Source organism: Brachyhypopomus gauderio, chromosome 3 (genome assembly GCF_052324685.1).
Source record: "Brachyhypopomus gauderio isolate BG-103 chromosome 3, BGAUD_0.2, whole genome shotgun sequence".
In the NCBI taxonomy this organism is placed as follows: domain Eukaryota; kingdom Metazoa; phylum Chordata; class Actinopteri; order Gymnotiformes; family Hypopomidae; genus Brachyhypopomus; species Brachyhypopomus gauderio.
This window is the reverse complement of record NC_135213.1, coordinates 26,812,115-26,837,307: the sequence shown is the minus strand read 5'-3', so window position 1 is coordinate 26,837,307 and position 25,193 is coordinate 26,812,115. Positions and strand designations below refer to the sequence as shown.

The 25,193-nt window shown below is 43.3% G+C and overlaps 2 protein-coding genes across 2 annotated transcripts in view; both read left to right on the top strand.

Annotated features, from left to right (window-relative positions):
* The window catches only part of cfap299 (cilia and flagella associated protein 299), a 57,533-nt gene extending 39,428 nt beyond the window's left edge, over window positions 1–18,105 (top strand). Inside the window, exons 4-6 of the mRNA XM_076998611.1 lie at window positions 9,175–9,317; window positions 15,823–15,946; window positions 17,870–18,105. Coding sequence (XP_076854726.1) covers window positions 9,175–9,317; window positions 15,823–15,946; window positions 17,870–17,965 — 363 coding nt within the window. The 3' untranslated portion in view covers window positions 17,966–18,105. The remainder of the gene's footprint in view (window positions 1–9,174; window positions 9,318–15,822; window positions 15,947–17,869) is intronic.
* Window positions 18,106–20,175: 2,070 nt separating this feature from the next.
* Window positions 20,176–25,107, top strand: bmp3 (bone morphogenetic protein 3). Its single transcript, XM_077000815.1, has 3 exons — window positions 20,176–20,838; window positions 21,665–22,566; window positions 23,260–25,107. The coding sequence occupies exons 1-3, from the start codon at window positions 20,556–20,558 to the stop codon at window positions 23,449–23,451; spliced, it is 1,377 nt and encodes a 458-aa protein (XP_076856930.1). The 5' UTR covers window positions 20,176–20,555; the 3' UTR covers window positions 23,452–25,107.
* Window positions 25,108–25,193: the final 86 nt, after the last annotated feature.

The following is a 25,193-nucleotide window of genomic DNA, read 5'->3' as shown; positions in this document are numbered from 1 at the left end:
TGTTCTCATCCTTTCTGGCTGATGTTTTGGTCACTTTGGCATTTTGTCAGTTCTTCTCTCCATAGAGGTAGCATGATGCGGTGTCTACAACCCACAGAAGTTACTCAGGTAGTGCAGCTCATCCAGGATAGCACATAAATGCGAGGTGTGGCAAGAAGGTTTACTGTGTCTGTTAGCAGTGTCCAGAGCATGGAGCAGTACACCAGGAGACATGTAGGGGGCCATAGGAGGGCAACAACCCAGCATCAGAATCACCAACTCCTGCTTTGTGCAAGGAGGAACAGGAGGAGCTGTGCCAGATCCCTGCAAAATGACCTCCAGCAGGCCACTAATATCCATGTTAGCTCAAACAGAGTCTGTCAGAAACAGACTCCATGAGGGTGGTATGAGGGCCCAACATCCACAAGTGGGGCATGTGCTTACAGCCCAACACCATGCAGGGCGATTGGCATCTGCCAGAGAACCCCAAGATTGGCAGATTTGCCATTGGTGCCCTGTGCTCTTCACGGATGAGAGCAGGTTCACACTGAGCACATGACTGTCTGGAGACGTGACAGAGTCTGGAGATGTGACAGAGTCTTGAGATGCCGTGGAGAAGAATGTTCTGCTGATTGCAACATCCCCCTGCATGGCCGGTTTAGCAGTGGGTCAGTAATGGTGTAGGGAGGCATTTCTTTGGAGGGCCACACTGACCTCCATATGCTAGCCAGAGGTACCCTGACTGCCATTAGGTACCGGAATGAGATCCTCTGACCCAATGTGAGACCATATGCGTGTGCAGTGGGCCCTGGGTTCCGTCTGATGCATGACAGTGCTAGGCCTCATGTGGCTGAAGGGTGTCAGCAGTTCCTGCAAGATTAATCCAGGTCTGGGAGAAGATTCCTCAGGAGAAAATCCGCTGCCTCATCAGAAGCATTCCCAGGCACTGTAGGGAGGTCATACAGGCATGTGAACACACACTACTGAGCCTCATTTTAACTTGTCTTGAGGAATCTCCACTGAAATTGAATCAGCCTGTCATTTAATTTTCCACTTTGATTTTAAGTATGATTCCAAATCCAGACCTCCATGGGATAATAATATTGATTTACATTGATCATTTTTATGTTATTTTGTTCTCAACGCATTTCACTATATAATTATATATATTATATTATATAACTATATATAATATAATTTATACTATATATAAAAGAAAGATTTTCAACTGGACATCTATGATGTGTTATTTTAGTGTTCCCTTTATTTTGTTAGCAATATATAATATATATCCAGTAGGCCTTTAATATATGATTGAAGATGGTCAGTGATGATTACTGTGACGGGCAGGGTGAGCAACTCAAAAAGGAAGCGATCACGCCAAGTCTCAGGGAAAGAGGATGGTTTAATAGAAAGTGTGCAAACCAAAAACCCGTGCATTGTTCCAAATGAAGGAAATAATAACCAGCAGTCAACTGGTACAAAGACAAGACGTATATAGACGAACAAACGACCCTCAGGTGAGACGGATCACAGGTCCCGCCCACCTGAGGGACGAACATCACGTGACCAAAAACAGGACCGCTGCCGCTGTAACCGGGGGCGACCGGTAGGGGGCCCCCCCACAACGTGACAGACCCCCCCACCAAAGCCGCACTCCCCTCCGGATGTGCGGCTTACAGCGGCAGCACACAAAACACAACAAAGGGGCGGGAGGGCGGGGACAAGACAGGGACCCGTTCCCTGCCGTCCTGAGCTGAAACACAAAACACATAAAAGCTCCTCGTCACAGGACGCAGACCAGGCAGGGACCCGTTCCCTGCAGTCCTGGAGCTGAAACATAAAAACACATACAGGTTAGCTCGCCTCCTGGGCGGGACCCTGGACCGACTGGGCCGTCAACAAGACGATAACCACGCCCCGGTCGGTCACAGTGCCCTCGCGCCCTAACCGGCCATTAGGCCGCTTAAGCCCCACCGCTGTGTGCGGACCGGGAGCACATGGCCCAACAAACGTCATAGGTGTGGATGTGTGCAGGCCGCCACACTGGGGTGCGGCCACGGCTTCCACCAACACCTCCCGAACCTACCTCCTCGCTCGGAGCTGACCCCTGCCCTTTTCACTAGGGGTCACCCCAGACTCCTGGGGAGTGAACCCCTCCCAGGGTCCCTCATCTCAAGGTGGACTCCTCCACCCAACCCAGGAGCGCCAGAGACCAGGGCCCTGGCAATCCGCATCAGGGACACGCTGGTCACCCCGAGCTTGAAGGGGAGGGTCTCCGCCTGGAGACCCCACTAGGTCCGGGAGTGCCGCAGTCCACCTCCAGGAGCGACCTGCAACACATCACACACACACGCACACAGACAACATACAACACATAACGTGCACTGCCCTGACCCTTGAACCCCCTTATACCCAGGGGGGAGGGGACCCCTTCTTGGCATGAGGAGACACCCTGTCCATACACCCCAGGCATCCTCAGCCTACAAAGGGGTACAGGGGCTCCTCCCTGCTCAGGGGTCCCTCCCAAAGGCCAGTTCTCCCTAAGGAGCAGCGCCTTCTGAGCCACATGCCGTGGCTCAGGAACCCCATAGCTCCCCCCCAAAAACATATTTAGGGGGGGCCCCTCTGGGGAATAACAAAACAAAAAACACAGACACTACATAGAACACTGACGCACCCAAGATGCCCTCCGTGCCACATCCAGTGGCACGGGACCTCAAATGGACCCCTCCCCACACACAGTGAAGAGGGGCGCAAGAGAGGAATTACATAAAACAAAGCACGCTACACTCTAGGACAAAACGAACACGCAAAGACAGAGAACACTAACAAACGGACAGGACCCACCGATGCGCGCGCTCTGTGGAGCGCGACGCGCCTACTCCAGCTCTCTCTCTCTCACCGTTTTCCCAACGGGATCCGCAGATCTTTGGAGAGAGAGAGAGTTATACGCGAGCGGCTTACGCGTCACGCCCACAGCGACGCGTCTCTCGGGCTCGCAGTCGCTCACCCCCGTCACCGCGGGATATCGGGTGAGCGAGGCGAAAGGAGCCGAGAGATTCGCGTCACACGTGTTATAGCGTGCGGCACGCACCGGTGGACCCGACTACATACACACACGAACACCACCAGCGAAACACACACACCACGGCACACTCACACACTCGCTCACGTCCGCGTCGTTATTAAAACAAAACACTACAACGTACATACACACACACACATACAGACAATAACGGACAACGGACGTGCGCAATGTGAGGCAACCGGTAGTTGTACATCTTGGAAATACATATAATTGGGTCAAACATTCAGGTTCCCGCAAACCACATGGCCAAAAGCAAGATTTTAGTATATAATCGCAAAACTTTAAAATTTAACTTTAAAAAAAACTTTAATCTGCTTTTTTGTCAATGAGTCCACCAGCAGCTCCTCAGAATCCTCAGAGCTCCTCCAGGTAGTGTGTGTGGTTTCCTGTGACTGTGAGGAACGTTGGCCAGGAGCAGGACGTGCAGTCCAGATGCAATAGCACTTCTGCTTTTCACACCTCAGCAGCTGACTAGAGACCAAAGATGTGTATGAAATCATCCCCTACACCACAACGAGTCCACTGTATGAGTCGTCAGCCATTTTGTAACAGTGTTCTAAATCTCTGTAGTATTGACGACTCCCTATATTGTATCAAATACCAACAATGTACTTCAAATTTTAGTCTATGGGCAATATGCGCTACATTTTTGCTTTTCGTGCCCTTCATGCAGAGATGTCTTATCAAAGAGAAGAATGGTTATGACATCTGTCATCTAAAAATGCAAATAGAAAAGATGACAGGGCATTCTGAGATTTTTGTCTATTTAAATGTGATATATATCTAAGTAATGCATTTGCTCACTAATCCTTAAGTAGCTTCAGTCCTTTGATGTAAGTTATTAGCTTTCAAAAACCGTCTGTTTGTCAAAAGCATAGCTATGTCCATAAATCATTGCAACAGTTGCTAGGTTGCTGACATAACACGCCATGGAATGTAGTGTCCGAAACTGCAGCAGCTAATTCCCTATGCAGCATACTAAGTCGATTTGTTATATAGGCAATAGTGAACAACTGAACTGTTCCCAAGGTGACTCCAGGAGCCCCCTCCTGCGTCTCCTGCTCCTCCTGTTTTCCACTACTGAACAGGCTGAAAAAACAGCAGATGGCCTAGTGGTGTGTACATCTCACAGGACACCCACCACATGGGGACCCAAAACACCCTCCACTTATTGCTCAGAGACAGTGGCCAGAAGGATGAGTAGCTATTGGCTTTTGTAGACACCAAGCAGCAGCACACAAATCAAACAGCCATGTTGCGTTTCCTCTGCAGGTTTTTATTATTTTTTTGATGGGGGGGAGGGGGGGTACAACTTAGCATGTAATAACACATCGAGAGTGCCTTTTTATGGTGCAGCAGTCTCCAGTGACTTTGTTTCTTTACATTATTTCCATATGGCAGACTGTATTGCTACTCTTTTTGTGGTGCCCAGCATGCTGTGGTTTTAAGATCTGTTAGCCATATACAAGTTTTTATGGTAGTGTCTTTGTATTTTCCTGATTGCGCTGTAAGGCAGAGACATTTCCCAAAGATGTTGCAGAAGCAGTCTAAGGAAAATAAAGGTATGGCGATATTTGTATATGTTTTTAAACATTTTTTTTTAAGAGAGAGAAAGAAAATAACGTAGCAGTTCAGATTCTGAGTGCCTTTTAATTTGATGTATGTGGGCTCACAAAACCACTTATTTCGTGGTTTGGGCTCTGCTGGCGACTTCTGTGCATAACTGGAGCGAACGCGATGTCTGTTCCGAGCTGAAGGCCAGACTGATCGACCAGCTCCTCCTGGCTGGAGCGTCCCAGCTGCTCTGCCCCATCTCAGACCTACATTTGGTCAAGAGGCGCAGGAGACACCTGCCTTGGCACTGTTTGTTCTCCTACACAAACAACAAGGATCGGGGGCTGTACTATTTCCGACCAGCCCCACCACACTCTCTCCACCTGCGTCAAATTGGGTGTCTAGCAATAACAGGTCGTTACCCTTGTTGTCTTTTAGCAAATGTGTCTTCACACTATTTCTATGTGGCATTTGCTCACACAATGTTAAGAAGAACCCAGAGTATACAAATTTAAACAGCTAACCACCTAACCAAGCAAGCACTCTATGGGTACGGCTGAGTTGCACTTTTTCCAATTTTCTCCCCCTCATGCCAAGACATCTGTCTTGGGACACACCCTATGATTATAAGTAAAAGGAAGCAGCATCTTTTGATTATTTTCATCCATACTGCACACATGCACAAAGAGCTGGTCTGTCAAATCTATTAAAATAAGATGTAAAACACTTAACTGACGGATTTGATTTGTTTGCCGTGTTAGCCCTGCAAGATGTTGTATTGAGTGCAGATTCCGATAATGGCTGTAAAATGCGAGAGGACACTGGCAACAATCTACTGACAGATTAAAGAGCGAAAATCATAGCACAAGTTAAAAAAAGAAATCAGCACCTGTAAAACGAATAAAAGCCACACTGATTCACCAAGTCTTGCTGTTAACCACATTAATCTGGTGCGGATTCTGCAGTTCTATAACACATACAACAGATTGAGAGTATTAAAAAATGCAAATCAAAAGTTCTACCTAATGCTGTAGCAGTCCTCTCGTAGGCGGATCTTAGGAAAGATCTAAGTAGTGGAAATGGAATTAAAAATATATTTTTCACTGAAATGAAACAAACACATCACAGATCAACACATAAATGTGATATCGCATGTTTAATCTGGAGCCCTCGAGCCCTCACAATTAAGACGTGTAGCTACTTCATAAAACCGTTCACATATTTCCTCACTGCATGCATTGTAATTCCTTTGTTTGTTTTCATTATGCTTTGTTTTGCATCAAAGGCAGTTACAGCTTTCAAACACATGTTAGCATGAAAAACAGGCTCTGCTGAAATTTTAAATGACCTTGTGTTGTTTTGCTTAATGGATTAGTAATTAAGGCAAAAACAGCCATAATAAAATTAAATGGTGCGTTTGGAATATCTAATGAATAACCACATCTTAAAATGTACTCAGAGTTGTACCAGAGCACTATAGGCCTTTGGGGACGGGTACATGGGTATGTTCTGTGTTATGGTGGCAGGAACACCAGCTTCACAGAGTTCATGATGACTCAACATGCAAACATCTCAAGCTGTCAAGGAGAATTTTTATCTTTCACAAATCTGCTTGCAGCATGTTGAGAACTATCTGGCCATCACAAATACATTTACCTTGTTTGGGCTTTTGTTCCTTTTATTTTTTTATTTTTTCAGTATCATAAATATCATGACACTGATATTGAAGCACGCAAAAACTGTTGTAGTTTCTGGAATCAACAACTGAAATAATGTATACAGTGATTTACCAAATGCCAAACAAATTGAGGTTGAATCAACATTCACCCCACCTGTTAAATTAACCAAATATCATATACCATATATCAGTCAAGATCAATGGCAAGTGTAATTTTCTAGAGAAGACTGTGCTATCACAGTTATAAGACTGAGCCTGAAGTGTTCTTATTCTGTGACTGTTGCATACACTCAGTCTCTTTCATAGGCAGCTTTGCCCTAGTCATCCCAAGCAATTGTAACTTTGGTGGATCCTTTTCCTAAGCAACACACCTCATCACATCTGGTTTTCACCGCTGCATATCTTACACGAGCCCCACTGAGTGAAGTCACTTCCAAGTCAAATAAGCAACCCCCTTCCCCACGGCCACCACCAAATAGGAACACCTAAAGAGGGACAAGAGCTGGCTGGCCAAAAACAGGACCAAGACCTCAAATGTTCCTGTAATCCAGGCCATGTTTTCATTACCCCAACAAATTTGCACAGTTGTTAGTGACGGCCCAGGGTTCCTCCTGCAGCACAACCCACCGATAATAAACAGAGGCCAGCTGACACCCGCAGACACCTGTGCCAGCCTCCCTGACAGTGGCGGATTGTTCCCAGGCTGAGGTGGTGTTGGTGGTGGAGATGTTATTGGGTATAGGGGGGTAGGAGTGGGGAGGCTACCAGGAAGTCCAAACTTCATGGGGAAAAAAGCTTCTGCCCATCCTGGCACTCGTCTCGAAGATAAAATGTGTGAATGGAAGAATACTAGCAGCCTGAAACAGCCGTGTTAAAAGCTGTTCAGACAGTTTCCTTCACTCTGAAGTTATAAGGGGTGGAATTTTGTAAGTGTTCAATTGGGCTCATCTGAGATAAAACAGAATAGACAGAAAAGTTTAATCAGTTCGATTCGTGTTGTTTTCCTCTTCAGTTTCATGAGTCTTAAGTCACAAGTCAAGACGGTTAAACAAAAAAGTCTTTCAAAATATATAAGTTCAACGGAGTTTCCAAAGAGCACAGTGACTCCACAAATGACTCTGGCCCTGAAAAGACAAGTGTTACACTGTTACCCATACAGACGATACAGATACAGAAGATTCTGTAGATACAGAAGACATCACTTGATCTGTAAACTTTGTTTATCCTTTCGCCTTCCCTGTTTTTCAGATTGTGCTTTTTTTCAGTGTATTCATCACAATAATTTAAATTTAAGAGGTGCAGGAAACCTTGACGTAACTTAGTCCTGCAAAACAAATAGTCATGCTCTTGGTTTTACAGTACCTAAGAGGAAGGTGCTGTCAGGGCCTTCTGATGGGAAAACACCTGCTCTCCAAAACTCCCTGATGGAACCAGGCGGCCCCATTGAGCCACGTTTCTTTATTGCTTTCTTTATGAGGGTGAAGGCAAAGCTTTCCACCATGGGGTGGCTGTGGGCTGAAGGGCTTTTGATTCCCTCTCTGCAATCGAAAGACGATCTGTGTGCGCCTTCCTCTTCCCACTGTATTTCTTAGCCCCGGCCTGATGATTACTTTTCAATGCTGATGGGGGGGTTGGGGGTGTTTGGGGGTAGTGGGGGGGGGGGCACAGAAGCCACAGATAAGGTAGACGACTCGGCCGCTGGCCAGCTGTGAACCTGATAGCATCTGTTTAAAGTATATAAAGAGGAACACCCTTCCTTTTTAAGTCTGCAGCGCTAGTTATCTCACTTTTATCCTGCACATGTAAGGGAACCCACAGATAGCCGGGGTTCAGACAGAAATACAAACGTGATATGAGTAAATATAGTTTGTGGGGGGGCAGTAGATGTGTGACTCTCTCACTCTGAAGTAAACAGACAAGCCAAAGCAAAGCACCTCTTCACAGCAGATGTTGTCATAAGCTATTCTTTCATCATTGTCATCCAGACAAAATAACCACTTGATGTTCTGTAAACAGCTGAATGTGTATTCTACCTTGAACAGCCCTCTGTTGTAATGGTGTTATCTTTGGGATCAGATTGTCTCAAAATGGCTATTTCATGCATTGCTGTCACTTGATCATTGATTTATTTATTTTTTTTGCTTCCTTCCAGTTTTTTATCATCCCAAACCAAAACCTGCATTTATATTCTTAATCTAGTTCCCTTCTTAAATATCAATTGCAAGTAAGTTAGTGGCTATTTGTACTGGTCCATTAAAGTTATTTACACATTTGAACAAATTATTTAAAAGTTATTAATTTTAAAATTATTAAAGTTATTTACACATGTGAGTGCATGAGTCATCAAAGCACCCACAGAGCATTTATGGTGAACACCTTGATTGATAAAAATGCTCACAGAAAAAACCAAAATCAGCTTTGGTAGACAGCAGATTTTCATAATACTTCACTAGTACTGTGAAGGCCAAGATTATGATATCAATTAACAAATATTGAACAGAATTAGTGCCTCTTGTATTATATCTGTCTGTCTAGCTACCATTAAACTACTTATCTGCAAACAGGGACAAACATACCTGCTAGATGTCTAGCCAGTTCCTCCTGGATTCCTTCATAATTCTGATGTTTGTTTCCATTGTTTATGTTGCTCTCAATTCAAACCCTTACACATGAACAGTCGATCGTTCTCTCAGCCATTTTCCTCAGATTAATTGAATGGCTTGTGTCATAAAGTTTCACTGTGGGTGTATTTGGAATAGATGCCTCTCATCTCTGCAAGCCTAACGATTTATATCTGTCCCTCATCATTTCTCAAGACAGCATATTCTGTTCAGGATTATTTATACAGCATGCATTCCTATTTTTCTTGCAGTCCATCATTTTCATAAGGGACCGAAATTCTCATGGACAGGAAATCTCTGGGTATATCGACTACTCCCACAGACTCAGATCCGAAGACTTTGAACCATATTTCAGTGGAAAGAAAAGACTTTTACCAAAACCCACCGACTTAAGGTAAGCCCACTTATATTGTAATGTGCCCAAGAATTTCACCAGTACCTACTCAAAGCTTGAAGTTTCATTTATACTGTATTCTCACAATCGAATATAGTGTACTGTGGTTTGGAGGAGCACTGCCACACATGACAATGACCCAGATTCAGTAATAGGAATAAAGGGGTGTAGGCGTCTCTGGCTTATTCCTCGTTGGGAATGTGTGTGAGATGAGAAGTTTAGGAGGCAGTTGACCATCATTCTAATTTCTGGAGGCCATGCCAAATCATTCTTCTAAATGATCTTGAATTGAATTAATGTGAAATGGGGAATGCTGTGTGTGGGCAATGTGTGTGAGTACAACACACCTCACTTCCACCATGACCATGAGATTTCCATAGCTGAGTTTCTCAAAATGGATAGACTAAATGGAAGATGCATTTTAACCTATTCAGGAGTTATTCTGCTGAGCTCTAAGTAGGCTAAGGCTGTATCTTAGCTAGACATTTGCTCATGCCCCTTTTGAGGCTGGTATATGAGGTTCGTGAGGCTTGTATATGAGGTGCTGGTCAAGTATGCATACTAAGCATGCATCTGTGAGAAAGCATGGCTTTTAAAATCCTGGCAAGGATTCATTTGAACCTTCACACATTCCACATGTACCCAGCGGCAAAGCTGATACAATTCTTATGAAAATTGGTGCTCTTGGAAAGGGGAAAAAAATTATACACAATTATATATTTATATATATATTATATATATTCCCTTTCCAAGAATATATATATATATATATATATATATATATATATATATATATATATATATATATATATATATATATATATATTTGTGTGCATATGTGAGCGAAAGAGAGAGTAAATTGGATGTCAGCAGCTGCTTTAACCAGTTTAGGTATTCTGGCAGACTTTAAATGATCAAAGCAATCGTTTCCTTTAACTTTCTAACCTTAGGAAAGTTTACATGTATTATATTAATGTATCTGTAGTTATAGGCTATGCAAAAAGGATGATGAACAGTTGAGCTTTAATAGAATTTCTGTTATGTCAGCTGCCCCTGCCGTTAGATAATGCCATGAGGTATGAACATGCTGGGTGGTGTCCACATCTGAACTACAACACACACCTTCTCCAACACAGTCCACTCTAAACTGCAAGGAATGGAGCTGGGTGCATTTTAACATAAGCAGGAGCACATCAATACCCTCTCCCTCTCCTGCCCTCAGTCTTTTACTCCCACTCTACTCCTGTCTATCTCTCCCTCTACTCCTGTCTATCTCTCCCTCTACTCCTGTCTGTCTCTCCCTCTACTCCTGTCTATCTCTCCCTCTACTCCTGTCTATCTCTCCCTCTACTCCTGTCTGTCTCTCCCTCTACTCCTCTCTGTCTCTCTCCCTCTCCCTCTACTCCTGTCTGTCTCTCCCTCTACTCCTCTCTGTCTCTCTCCCTCCCCCTCTACTCATGTCTGTCTCTCCCTCTACTCCTGTCTGTCTTTCTCCCTCCCCCTCTACTCATGTCTGTCTCTCCCCCTCTACTCCTCTCAATCTCTCTCCCTATTCATTCTCTCTGTGTCTTTCTCCCACATCCTCCTCTCTGCCTCCTCCCTGCTTTTCTCTCTCTCTCTCTCTCTCTCTCTCTCTCTCTCTCTCTCTCTCTCTCTCTCTCTCTCTCTCTCTCTCTCTTCCTCTTCCTCTCCCGGGAAAAATAACAGGCAGTGCTTGTGGTTGCCACTAACACAGAGCAGATGAGTTCGTCCAGTACAGATGCACAACACCACACCACAGTTGGACTCTGTTCCCCTTGCTGCAAAGGGGAGGTGAGGGGGGGGACCATGACCACCAGCTGAGGATGGTTTCAGTCCATTACCAGCACAGGGAAGGATATTTTGTTGAGGACACAGAAGAAGAGAAGAAGATAACACTTAAGAGCTTACCAGTGTGTCTTTTCCTCTTTCGGAACAATTCAAATGAAAACCGGATATAGGACCTCCAGTTAAAACAAAAACCTTTTTCATTTAATGCAACCCTTGCATGTTGTAGATTCATCTAAAAAGTAAATCCATTTTTAGAAAACTCTATAGCGTAATATATACAGTTCGTGGTCCATTTCCTACTGCCATCTCCCATGTTTATTCCCAAAATGATCATCCAGACATGTTTAAATGCACAGCCTCTCTTGGTGTATCCAATTTTACCACACTCATTGACACATACAAATACTGCTGAGTATGTTTGTCTATTTTGAGTGTGTGTGTGTGTGTGTGTGTGTGTGTGTGTGTGTGTGTGTGTGTATGTGTGTGTGTGTGTGTGTGTGTCTAGATATGTGCGTGTGAGCATGTTTGTGCATGCACGAAAGTTCAAGCGTGCATGTGCAGTCTGCAATGGTTAAATGCATGTGTGTATGCTAGCAGGTTGTATGGGTGTGTGATTGTGGGGGATGGATTCGTGGAGCCATGAACAGAACCATACCAAGAACTCCTGCAGTGGACTTTCTCTGCTGCAGGACTATTTCCACTGATTTGTTATTAAATTTCAATATGAGGAGATCCAATTCAAATCTTGAGGATAAATAAATGATAAAGGACAAGGTTAAAAAGCAGCATTCTTTACCCTCCGTGACATCCTGGAGTTGTATAACAATTGGTTGGTAGTATTGTGGTGTGGCAGAGGAAAGCAGGCACCATTGTGCTCCATGTGGACCAAGAGCCACACGTGCTGAACACATTTATCAGGAACCTCTACTGATTAACCACCTAATGAGAAAGCAAACAAACAGGCCAAATCTGGGTTTAATCTGGTTTGATTTGGTTTAGTCCTGTCATAGGCTCAGTGTCTCACCAATTGAATCTGTATATGGCCACTAACTTACTTGCAATTGATATTTAAGAAGGGAACTAGATTAGAAATATAAATGCAGGTTTTGGTTTGGGATGATAAAAAACTGGAAGGAAGCAAAAAAATCAATGATCAAGTGACAGCAATGCATGAAATAGCCATTTTCAGACAATCTGATCCCAGAGGCGATCAACCTTACACCTGGATATCTACCTTCATGGATACCCAGTGTGTGATTCCCAGTGTAATGTTTTGTCAGACCACATCACTAACAGTCTGATATCCAGTGTAATGTTTTGTCAGATCACATCACTAACAGTCTGATATCCAGTGTAATGTTTTGACAGACCACATCACTAACAGTCTGATACCCAGTGTAATGTTTTGACAGATCACATCACTAACAGTCTGATACCCAGTGAAATGTTTTGTCAGACCACATCACTAACAGTCTGATACCCAGTGTAATGTTTTGACAGACCACATCACTAACAGTTTGATACTAACTAGTGTAATATTTTGCTGATGGATGGGCAGCCAGGTTTACACATTACAGTTTTACTAGAAATTCTGGTAATATTTAAGTGTGTGAAAGTAAAGTAAGTGTGTGCATAATAATTATTTATTTATTCCCACTGAAGGAAACATCACGGCTAGTCGGATGTTTCTCCTTTCAAAAAAAAAAAAAAACCCTGAGAACAGCTGAACTTTCTCCCACAGCGTTTAATATAGTATAGTAACCATGGAGCACAAATGTTCCCCCTCCTCCACCCCACAGTGTTGGCAGGTCTAATGGTAAAGACATAGGTCTATTATTTACAGCTGAGTTTCCTCAGAATTCTGCTTTTCACACGTTTGCGAGGCAGCGTGGGTGTGGTGCCATCTCCATGTTCCGTGTTAAGCATTTTACGTTGCCGGGTGACATCTCTTCTGGGATGGCGAGAGCCTGCGAGTGCCAGTGAACATGTCCAAATCACACATATGTGTTGCATTGCTTAAGACACGAAACCAAGAGTCAGGAGCTGCGAGCGCCGTGCTGATCCTCCAGCCCCGTCTGAAACGTGCAGCCTCTGGAACACTGTTCTGACCATCTCTTCATGTTCACTGTTAAAATATCTCACATCTGTCCCACTGCTTCAGCCCAAAAGTAAGTGGTTCACCAATGCATAAAAGTGGTCAACCCAAAAATGTTAATTGCTATATGGTATTTCAGTATAAATAGATGCTGAAAACGCTGTCAAACCTTATTCTAAAAAAGAGGAAGTGCCTACGTATCTCTGGTTCTAAGCTCTGTGTAGGATCATTTTCATTATACATTCAAAACCATATGGAAAGAAAGAGGTCTTTCCCTTTTTTTGTGGGGGGGTTAGAGTCACAGTCCACCATTAAGGACATCACCCAGCCATAGTGTGTTTGATCCAAACCCCAAATGGAGCATGGGCTAAAGTTATGAATTCATGCACCATTGTATTCCCACACAGAGTCGATGCCCTGGTGATAAAGTTTGACATGCTTACTAAAGGCAGTCACTGTGCTGGCCACCCACGAGTGGAGGGAGACAGGTTTGTCCTCTGATGCAAGATGGCAAGCTGGGACCCTTTGAGGATGTTTCGTCCACACCGTTGCTTGTTTGTTTAGTTCCTGTTTTCCTGTCTTTCCATTTGTGGCACACTTTGTTTGTCTTGGTGCTGACACTGGTCCATGGTTTCTAGAGAAGAGATGAGGGAGAGAAACTCTACGCCATATCTCACCGCCCTCTCTCTTCCTCTCCCTCTCTCTCTCTCTCTCTCTCTTTCTCTCTATCTCTCTCTCCCGCCTTCCCTCTCTGTGCCTCTCCCTCCCTCTCACCCTGTCAAAGCCATGGTGATGAATTGGGGATATTTCAAGATGTTACCACGGTGGGATGAGGCCTCCTGAGTGATAGAAAGCCAGACTCAAATCCAACCCCTCTTATTTTGATTTATTCAAGTTGGGTGTGCAAAGTGGAACTGGTCCAGAAAGAGCCTTGAGGGGACACCAGTAGCAAACGGCTATTCCTCTACTTCTTTAAAGATTATGAACATTTATTGAATAAAAAAGGAAGATATAGTGTTTGTTAAGGAAGCCATACTCATGCACATATGTGTAAAACTGAGCTGTTTTAGGCACTCTTGTCAATATGTTTTCTTATGATTTGTGGGAGAGTTGAATATTTTAGCATCTAGAGGATATTTTTATGGCCATCATGCAAATGCATGCATCTTCATGCAAATGCCTGCATCTTTATGCAAATTCCTGCATCTTCATGCAAATGCCTGCATCTTTATGCAAATGCCTGCATCTTTATGCCTCACCAGAGGCCGCTACTGAAACAAATCCACCAAAGTCTGACAAATCAGCCACTAGGCAAATCTAGTGTGGAATCTGAGTTTTTGGATGCATGGCGTGATTTATTCCTTAAAGGTCTGGGTCATTAACATCTTACATCTGTTGTTTATAACATGTTGGACAGTTAAGCAACCTAACAGAACTACAAAACGTGTCAAGCTCTGGCTGACGTCCAGAGAGTTATCATGACCTAGAATGATTTGCCTAATAGGCTGCTGGTCTCTCGGTATGCCTTTCGCATAGATTTATAAAGAGCCTCCCCCCTGAGGTCCAACTTTGTTCTTGGACCACAAACTACTGCTTGGGAATAGCTGAGGTCCCCTTTTGCAACCCTCAGCGCCTTAAAGTGTGACATTTGGAGCTGTGTGTGTGCACAGCAGCTGTCTTCCAGTGCTTCAGCTAGTGATGAGAACCACAAACGGGGGCCAGCCTGTCACTGCTGCACCAGGCCCCATTAGCACCACAGTTCCTTCTGTAACCTCTCATAGTGCGCATCAGTAAAAATCAGATGTGTTCCCACTGCCACCTCGTATAGGCTGCCGTGGTCCGCATCGTACCATGATTGCTATGGACAGCGGGGTTTTCTGGGGACCCGCGTGGTTGCCATGTGTGTTTCAGCAGCTGCCGTTCTTGTGAAGCACTCAGTTCGAAAAGCTTGTGTTTGAAAGTAAATTTCCGAAACCAGAGGTGTGTTCTCAAATGCACCTGCACATAAGTTTCTGTATCCAGTTACTAAATGTTGCATTTATGCAAACGTTTGATCCACAATAGAAAATTGCCACTGACAGTTTTGCGTTAAAAAAAGTCTAGATTTAAATGTTAAAGCTTTTTGCACATATTATTTTCTCCTGCTCTTTAAAACCCTTAAACTACACCAACCTTATATACTTTGTAGTATCAAGAAGCCTACACGTTAGCCTAAGAGAATGTTGTAGTCTATGTCATCTTATTATCTAAACCAGCCCCATGCCCATTAGCCATCTCCTTACACCCCTCAGAACTACTTTCATCCGATGCTACATTATTCATCCTGTGCACATTTAAAGCATCTTATTCTTTTCACCATATTGAGCCCCTTATTCTCCTTTGACCCTAGTGTGCACACCCATATGTAGTCTGTCACTTTTAGTTTCATGCAGATAGTAACTAGAACAGTAAAGGTCGATGCAAACAGATGTCCTGTACTACCCCCTATACATTTAAATATTTCACTGAATTCATTTTCTTTCTAAATCTGCTTCAAATGCCTTTCTCTTTATTAGAAACAGTCAGATATTTATTTCAGTACTTCCAATTGTCTTTTTTCAGCTTCTACAACTGGGAAACACAAGCCATAGCATGGAATGAAAGTCCAAACTACAGGGAGGTTGCAGAGATCACATTAGTCTTCCAGAATAAGAGAGACCGGAAAGTCCTGAATATTGACCCAAAGGTAAGAATGTTTGCTAGGTGTACTATATGGGCACTTCTCCTGTTCAACTGAACATGCATTACATTATGAGCTCTATAAGCTAACGTGAGAGCCACTTTTGAATTAAATCAAGTTTCGTGTCTTATCGCTGTGTGTAGGGCATGACTCTTCCCCTTTGCTTTAAAATAATGCTGTCAAAAGTTAACTAAATGATAAAAAATGTTGCATCTTGGCAGTTCTAGGAAACCTTGATAAATGCCAAGTATTGTAAAAATGTCACAATCTTTCAAACAAGATTTTATGTTAACTTTGAACAGAGTGAGATTAATACTACACCTTTATTGTTAGACACCACATGTTATATTGACAGCTTGACCATTTTCTTGGACTTAGCTTTGGTTTCTGGGTGAAAACACTGCATGGATTATTCATGTAAACTGCTACTAGCTGGGCCGCCCAATGGAGGATGGGGTCTTTTGAGTCTTGGTCCTCCCAAGGTTTCTTCCTAACCCATCTAGGGAGTTTTTCCTTGCTCATTGGGAATCTATGCGTTAATAAAGCTGCTTTGCAACATGTGTTGTAAAAAGCGCTATATAAATAAGATTTACTTGACTTGACTTGGCATGTATAGTAAATGGTATAACTACTGAGATACAACACCTGATAGCCTGACACTGTGTGCTCTGACCCAAGCACTCTCTATCCGTATACCCGACCAAGAATCCTGAGATTCTGCATTGCCTGTTCCAAAATAAATACTGCATCAGACTGAAACACCGTGGAGTTCACAATGGCGTTGACCCCAGTGGCACAGCACTTGGGCAGGGGTCCTTAGGCTAGATCTTCCTCCCCACGCCCGAGCCGGCCCGGTTCTTCCGTCTCGTGGCGGACACGCGGGCTATTTTAGTGAGGCCATGGCACTGCAGACTCGGGACTGCTTTGAATGTGAGCTCGCCCAGGCTGCCTCGTTGAGGGCGAGATGGCAGAGGCCGGTCCTGCCTGTGGTCGAGCACACCCCGAACAGGCCGGCTATTAAAAACCCAGGGGGAGGCTCAGGAACCCAGACGCTGAAACCACCCGAGCAGCCAGAAGCAGCCGGGCCCCTACCAGCCATGACCTCATTGCCTCTAGTCAAAATGGCAAAATCATGGCACATTAAATAAGGGATTCAGATGTTTGTTTGCGTTTTCTACTTGCTCTGTGAGACTGAGCCCATGCTGGGGATGTCTCAGAAACACCCCCATTTCCACTGTGCTGCAAAAATGACTGACACATTCACCCACCAGCTCTGCAGCATGGAGGTTTGCCTCAGAAGCACCCAGATGTCATACATCATTTGTCAGCATGTTTGTTTGTTTGTCTGCTCTTTAACAGTGTTGGGTTACAGCCAGCACGTCCACATGCTCATTTGTCCTTGTTGAACTTGGGGCGTGTGTGTGTGTGGGGGGGTGGGGGGGAGTTAATTTATTACATAAATCACTAGGGGGGGGGGGGGGGGGGTTTTAATTTATTACATAAATCACTAGTGTTGAAGCATGTAAGCATGTGTAGGTATAGAAGTGTGGATAGATAAAACTTCTTTAAAGGTGAGCAAATTCCATCACCCTGAAGTATGTTGACATGGTATTGCAGTTGGCTATAGATGTTATATTTTTCTTAAAGGGGAAGTTATGAAGTCATATCCAGACACAAAAGTGCTTTAGGTCTCCTTGAGTCAGGTACTCAGAATCATTTTTCCTAGGGAAACCTTAACTGTTCACATTTTACATCAAATCCACTGTTTTTACAACAAAGAAAAAATAAGTTAGCTTGTGCAGTGGAGAGAGTATCATTGTTTTGTGCTCTGAATTATATTTATAAATATTTACTGTTTGCATTAGAAAACATTTTTAAGTGCTGTTTTTTTAAATGTAGCATGACTGCTAGTCCTTCATAACTCCACAGGCATCACCTGGTGACAAGAACTCCAGAACCACCATCCAGTCCGACCTCTACATTCAAGTTGTCATCTATGACCACATCACCAGGATGAAAGTCTAGCTGTGCCTGTGGCACAGTCTGCAATTAAAGCACAGACAGTCTCTAATTTAACTAATCTAACTGGGACTGATGCACTGGTGGTCTTTTTGGACTTTGTGCCCCAAAGGCAAGGAAATGATAATAAAAAATTCAGTGTTTCACCTGAAGTGTTTGGTCATAAATTTGAGTGGTTAAAAATATCCAGTGAGATATTGCCTTGGTTGGTACATTAACTATAAATGTGGAACTATGAGCTCTCAGGATCTTCTCAAATGTCTAGGACGTTTCATTGCTTGAAAGCACGACTCTTTATTTGTGTATATTCTTCTAATATAGATGTTGTCATAGTGCATCATAACAGAAACCCATGTCCAGTGTGAAGGAATAAGGGTGATGGTAGTAGAAAGACAACATTCGAAGAGCCAAGACTCAGAAAGAGAAGCCATATCTCTGGATATGAAATTGAAATTCACATAAAAAACGACCACAATTTGCAATTCTGTTTTAATAAAAAGGTCTCTGATCATTTTCATGTAACACAACTTAATATATCACACAACATTGAAAGGGATTTATGGCTTCTGTAAATGAAGGCTTCAGTTGCAACTATCAACTGCTCTTCACTTCCCAAATATAAAAGTATGTGCAGGGACCAGACTGGGCCACTTTAGTGCTTCAATAATCTTTTACTCAAACATTTATCATTTCCACTGTCAGACAAGATTTTTAAAATATATCTAAAGACACCTTCCTCTGCAGATTCAAATCTGAACTAACAAGCTTAAAGTTAAAGTAAAGCAGTGCTTAACTGAGATGGAGCAGTGTGTGCTTAGTTAAGCATGAAGCATGTATCACTGAATTCTTTACATTACTAGACAGTGAAGCATGACAATAAAGTTATACCATGTTTCATTTAGAATATTTAATTTCACTTCTTGGGTCAAGTTCACTCTCTGATTCGTTTTCTTTACATAGATTGTAAGTTTGCAATCAATTGGACATCTCCCATCGGAATTCCACACCTGCGGTTTTCATTTAGTGACAAAAAAGGTTTTATGTGTTCAGTGGCAAAGAAATTTAGCACCCACATTTAAAACCTTTACCTCAACCACATGAATGTAGGGTGTGGTTTACAGCCTTGACACTGCCCACCTCAAGCGTCAAAGGTAGCATCAATCCAAGACCTGCAAACCAAAATGACAGATGTCCTTCTGACAAAAGATGAGAAGAAGACAGGTGTATGTTACTGTGTGTGAGTGAGAGAGAGAGAAAGAGAGAGAGAGAGAATGAGAATGAATAAGAATAGCATCTTTTCATTCAGGCTATAGCATAGAGGTATTTGGTATGGTGCTCATCTGAACTAAGATGATTTGACCAACAGGGCATATATTCCACACATTATTTAATTTATGTATTCATCTGTGGTTTTCATTTTGAGTGGGTTCTCCTAGACCAAAACCTTAAAAGAATAATACCTTTAAAAATTATTCCACTGGAATCATATGTCTGGGAGGGGGAGTGGGTCACTTCCTGCCCCACTGGGCCTGAGGAAAAAGGCAGTGACAGGAGGTATTTAGGGCCTGTCCAAGAACGACGTGTGCCAGCCGGGGGAGACGCTGCTGTACAGTATGCGCATGCTGTTTTGAGAAACAGGTCTGAGATCACTCAACGCCCCATATAAACCTTTTCATCTGATTATCCCACAGATACTTTTCTAGAAGAAATTTCTTACTTTGTGTCGACGCACACAGATGTCGGTTGACTGTTAAAACGACATTTGAAGACGTAACTTACAAACATCTGTTTTGACCCATAAAACGTATTCTGAGGTGTTTATTGACCGTTCCCATTACCTCCATCACGTTGTTTTGACTGACGATGACCATGTTAATAATTACTGGATTTAAGCAGCCAATTAAACTAGATTTATTAGACTTGCAGTAATTTCAACTAGAGCTCTCTCTCTCTCTCTCTCTCTCTCTCTCTCTCTCTCTCTCTCTCTCTCTCTCTCCCTCTCCTCCTATAGCTCCCTCTCTCTCTCTCTCTCCCTCCCTCTCTCTCTCGCTCCCTCTCTCCCTCTCCTTCTCTCTCTCTCTCTATCTCTCTCTCCCTCTCCCTCTATATCTCCCTCTCTCTCTCTCTCTCTCTCTCTCTCTCTCTCTCTCTCTCTCTCTCTCTCTCTCTCTCTCTCTCGCTATGTCATGCCTTGTTGTAGAACCCAATAGTAATATCCATCTGCTCCCACACGCCCTATATATCACCCGCACGGCAGGCTTCACCTTCAATGAAAACCAAGAAGGGAAGCGATTGGCTGTCGATTCTGCCCAACGTGGAGATACAAAACCAGGAGACGCCTCTACCCCTCAGGACTTCAGCTGCAAGTGAGGTAGAAGACAGGCTCGTGGAAATCACAACAGGGAAGTTAGTATTTACTGAATGAAAGTTAGTATTTACTGAATGAAAGTTAGTATTTACTGAATTTCAAAATTTGTTAGTACGCTAATGTGATGGTATCGCATTCAAGCAACAAGCGTGCTTTGGAACCAGAGTCTCCTGCGACAGAATAGTGTACCTAGATATAAACCCTGCGACTGTCCGGCGCCTTTCAACTATGGATCGTTGTCAGCGAATGTTTGTCCTTCTTCTGGGATGGAGTTGTCTGTGCTGTGGATATTGTGCTATGCTGAAAGATCACTTTATTGGACTAACAAAAGACGTGGAATTTGGGCAGAGAGCAGGCGTTGAGACTAAACGTCATTCTAAGAAAACAGCAGGCGACTTCTCTGCGCAGGACACCGTGTCAGAACACATGCAGATGTTGTACACCAAGTACAACAGTGCAGGATTCCCTATGAAGGACGGGAATACGGTCCGCAGCTTTAAAGCGCATCTAGGTACGTACTGTAATCTGTTTTCATTTCTAAACTGGCATGAATTTATGAATGTATGATTACTGGACGTTAGACCTTCCGCGATCAAGTTAGACTGCTGATGAACGAAAGCAAAGCCTTGATGAATTCTGTGCGCGCTGTTTGGGTCCTGCGAGAAGAGTTTGGTACGTTTGGTGGAAATACACCTGTTGGAATCACAGCAGCAGCGCGCGTGCGTTTGAAACATTCTCACTGTTGTAGAAAATGTATAAATAAAGGAAAACTGAAAATGACGGATGTAATGATTTGTAACGCGTTCTTTATTCAGATCCCTGCGGAATAGTCGCCCTCTTCATCGTATACCAAATGTATTATTAACCATGCTTTTTTTCAAATGCAAGGGTTTAGAATTTGGAATGTAGAACTTGTAGAAAATGCTTGTTGTTGAAGTGATCATTCCACCACAGAATTAACTGTCAGGAGATGTAAGCTGCAGAAAGTTTCAAAGCTGCAAAGTGCGTGCCGCTGCGCCCGCTAACGTTGTGCCCTCTACTGTTGACTTATGGTATTGCATCGCTTCGTTCGAGAATGTTGTTATTGAATACGCTATTTAAAATCTCTGAAGACTGTAGATCTTAAAACAAGGATCCAGAAACAATAAAGGCTCTCAACCAACAAAATAAAATCGCCAGATGAAAAATGTTAAAATATTAAACAAAAGCTTTTAGTTATATTTTAACTTGTAAATAACTTGTAGAATTAACTCTTATCGGAGAAATACAAATTCTGGGTTGTAAATTAAAATAGATTGGCTAGATTCTGCTGTAATAATGTGTCTCTTGTCAACCAGGCACATTCAACAACAAGGAGCTTCAGATCTTCAACCTAACGTCCCTAACTAAGTCGGAGGATGTTCTTTCTGCGACGCTGCACTATTACACTGGTGACGTGCAGCACAGGTGCACGCGGCCCAAGAGCTGCGCTCGCGCCGGCCCCAGGCGGCAGGCCAACGCTCACCTCAACATCTGGAGCTTCTCGCCTGTAGACAACAGCACCAGGAGTCTTGGACGCTTCCTGATTAATGTCTCTTCGATATACCGGGACTTCACGTCTTGGCACTGGAAGGACGTCACCAATGTGGTCAACCAGGCAAAGCGTAATGGTGAGCTTCTCATCGGCATCACCATTGAGCCGCAAGGGCGACAACCTTGGAAGAGGCCACTGGTGGATCGTTCCCCCTACATCCTGGTTTACGCCAATGATTCGGCCATCTCTGAGCCCGAAAGTGTGGTGTCCACTCTCCAGAGGCACAGAGGGAGCCTCGTGCCAGGCCTCCGCAAACTCGGACTACACAACCGCAACAGCTCCTCGCCACACAGGCTGAAGCGATCGGTCGACGTTCTTCTGCCGTTGCAGAACAACGAGCTCCCGGGCCCGGAGTACCCGTACGAGCCGACGACTTGGGACGAGACCACGACGTACGACGCGGCCGAGAAGAAGCCGGCCAAGCGGCCGCGCAAGAAGCCGCGCAAGAACCAGCAGCAGCAGCAGAACCACAAGAACGTTCTGCTGCAGTTCGACGAGCAGACCATAAAGAAGGCCCGCAAGAAGCAATGGAACGAACCCAAGAACTGCGCTCGCAGGTACCTGAAGGTGGACTTCGCCGACATTGGCTGGAGTGAATGGATTATCTCCCCCAAGTCTTTTGATGCCTATTACTGCTCAGGTTCCTGCCAGTTTCCGATGCCGAAGGTGGGTCGTTTACACGAAGATTGCATGACTTTATGTTCGCCTGATTTTGATTACAGTTTTTTCTCTTATTTTATTTTGTCTCAACTTATTAATGCTTGGAAACAGAACCTTGAAATCATTCATAGACTGAGAAGGAACATGTTTCCTTAGTCTTTCAACAATATATCATGGCTAATTTAGTGATTTAGTTGTCATTCACCACTGTAAACACAAAGCTTCAGAGGATGCTTCTGGTCTCCAAAACATAAACAGGGAAAGGGGGGAAAGAGAGTCGGCTCCCTCCAGAGGCAGGATAGGGTCACTGACATTTTGTAAAACATTTGAAAGCAGTTCAACTGTTTAACACAGTAGTGTTTCCTTATTAGATCAGGGAAGATTACATGTAAGACCTTCTTGACATTAGTGTAATGTTTAGGCTATTTAGGCTGAGACTGAAGCCTAAATAGACTTGTAAATCATAGGTTAGCTCTTCTTGGAGCTGGAACTGTACTAGAGCACACGGGCATCTTCAAATGGAGGGAGTTATCTTGTATAAGCCCATGTTTCAGGATGACAAGGTTGACATGAAGTTAAAGCAAACCACTGAAGTCCGAATGTGAACGACATCATTAGCTGCTGTAGGGGTCAGGGGTGAGGCAGGGCTTTAAGCAGGCGTAGTGCGTCTAATTGTTACGACCCTTTATCCTTTCACAGGCCCTGAAACCCTCCAACCACGCCACCATCCAGAGCATCGTGCGGGCAGTGGGTGTGATTCCTGGTATTCCAGAGCCCTGCTGTGTCCCGGAGAAGATGTCCTCCCTCACCGTCCTCTTCCTCGATGAAGACATGAACGTGATCCTCAAGGCCTATCCCAACATGTCTGTGGACTCCTGTGCCTGCAGATAGTGCCCTCAAGGACTCCTCCCACATCTGCCCCCCTGTTGCACTGGACAAAAGACTGCATCCCTGTAGCTACCTGTAGACGACTTATCCCATTACATTATGAGGATGACTGTCTTTGGATTTGGTTTTTGTTTGTTTGTCTGTTTTGTTTAGTGAGTTTTTTTTGTGGAAGCTTGAAGTCTGATGCCGCACCTGAAGAATCACCTGAACTACACAAGTTCCCTTATTGTTAAGAAGTTTGCAGAATCAACCCCATTGAACTATTGATTCTATGCTGAGATGGTGGTAATGAACTTCTGAAGAGACATCTTCCCTTTCTGTGCATTTTCTTTTGATAAGCAGCTTTTGTGTGTGTGCGTGTGTGTGTGTGTGTGTGTGCGTGTGTGTGTGTGTGTGTGTGTGTGCGTGTGTGTGTGTGTGTGTAGTGAAGGTTCTAGGAACAAACATTTGCTGTCAACCAATATGAATTAAACTGTACAGTTTTACTATGTTCTCCTTATTATGCTCTTATGTCTATATTATATTACATTATCATGTTTACTATCATGTTTACTATATGTATTGGCAAATTACTTTTAATATTCTTATCTATTGCTGCTATACACAAGAGGTTTATTTCATTCCAATGCCAAAATGTGGTTGATAGGACTTTTCTTAAGAAAAACAAACAAAAAGGCATTTCCTGTATTTTGATACTTTTAACAACTAACTGTACTTTGTAAAATAATAATTTAGTAGCCATTTGCTTCTTAATGTCTCACAACCTATACTTAAAAACAAAATTTAGCATCCTGTATATTTGGCAAAACTAGATTTTAAGTTTTCAAATCCAAATAAATAAAGCAATATTTATTTATACTGAAGAAGTTTGTAAGCAGAATTATTATAACAGTGAGCACGTGTATACAAAACAGTTATGTTATATGTTCTGCATTGAGCTTGTGTATACAGGACAGTCCTGTCATATGTCCTGCAGTGAGCATGTGTATACAGGACAGTCCTGTCATATATCCTGCAGTGAGCATGTGTATACAGGACAGTCCTGTCATATGTCCTGCAGTGAGCATGTGTATACAGGACAGTCCTGTCATATGTCCTGCAGTAAGCTTTTAAGATGATTATTTCAGTCTGCCTCCTATGGTCCATTGTGTAACTATACATATTAACTATATATATATTAACTTGTATTTATAACATTTCCCAGTGGCCCACGTGTATGTTTTACTGTTTATTTTAGACTGCAACTGTAAATACCAAGAAACCACTATTATGTGACAAATGAAACTGGGAAACTGTGTAAGAAGAGCAGCAAAACATCCACACAGATCAGAGGTCAGAGGTCAGCCGCTGTATGACCATCATTACCAAGATCCACTGGCACTTCTAGGCAGGTAACGTGCCAAATGTGTTTTCCTTGTGAACTTTCCAAAAAGTAATAAGGTCATTATACCAAGCAACGTGTGAACCAAATGTTCTAATGTACGAATGGTAAAACATTTGAAAACATATGGGCTTATATATTTGTGGGAATTGTATGTCACATGTGATGTATGTTATAAAGAAACCTACAAAGTTTCGAAAGTGCCTTGTAAAAAAAAAAAAATCTAAAGAAGAAAGAAAACGTTCTGCCAGTGGAAATGTGTGTTCAGACATAAGCATTGTATTTACCTTTCAGGAAAGTTTGCTTTGCTTAGAGTGTAATATTTGTGAATATTTAACTCTTGTCCAAAAGGTCAAACAATAAG

Excerpts from the sequence above, each read along its gene's own strand:
- bmp3 (XM_077000815.1), top strand. The coding sequence starts at position 20,556 with ATGGATCGTTGTCAGCGAATGTTTGTCCTTCTTCTGGGATGGAGTTGT. Across the intron at positions 20,839-21,664 it reads CAGCTTTAAAGCGCATCTAG|GCACATTCAACAACAAGGAG; the intron begins GTACGTACTGTA and ends CTTGTCAACCAG. Across the intron at positions 22,567-23,259 it reads GCCAGTTTCCGATGCCGAAG|GCCCTGAAACCCTCCAACCA; the intron begins GTGGGTCGTTTA and ends ATCCTTTCACAG.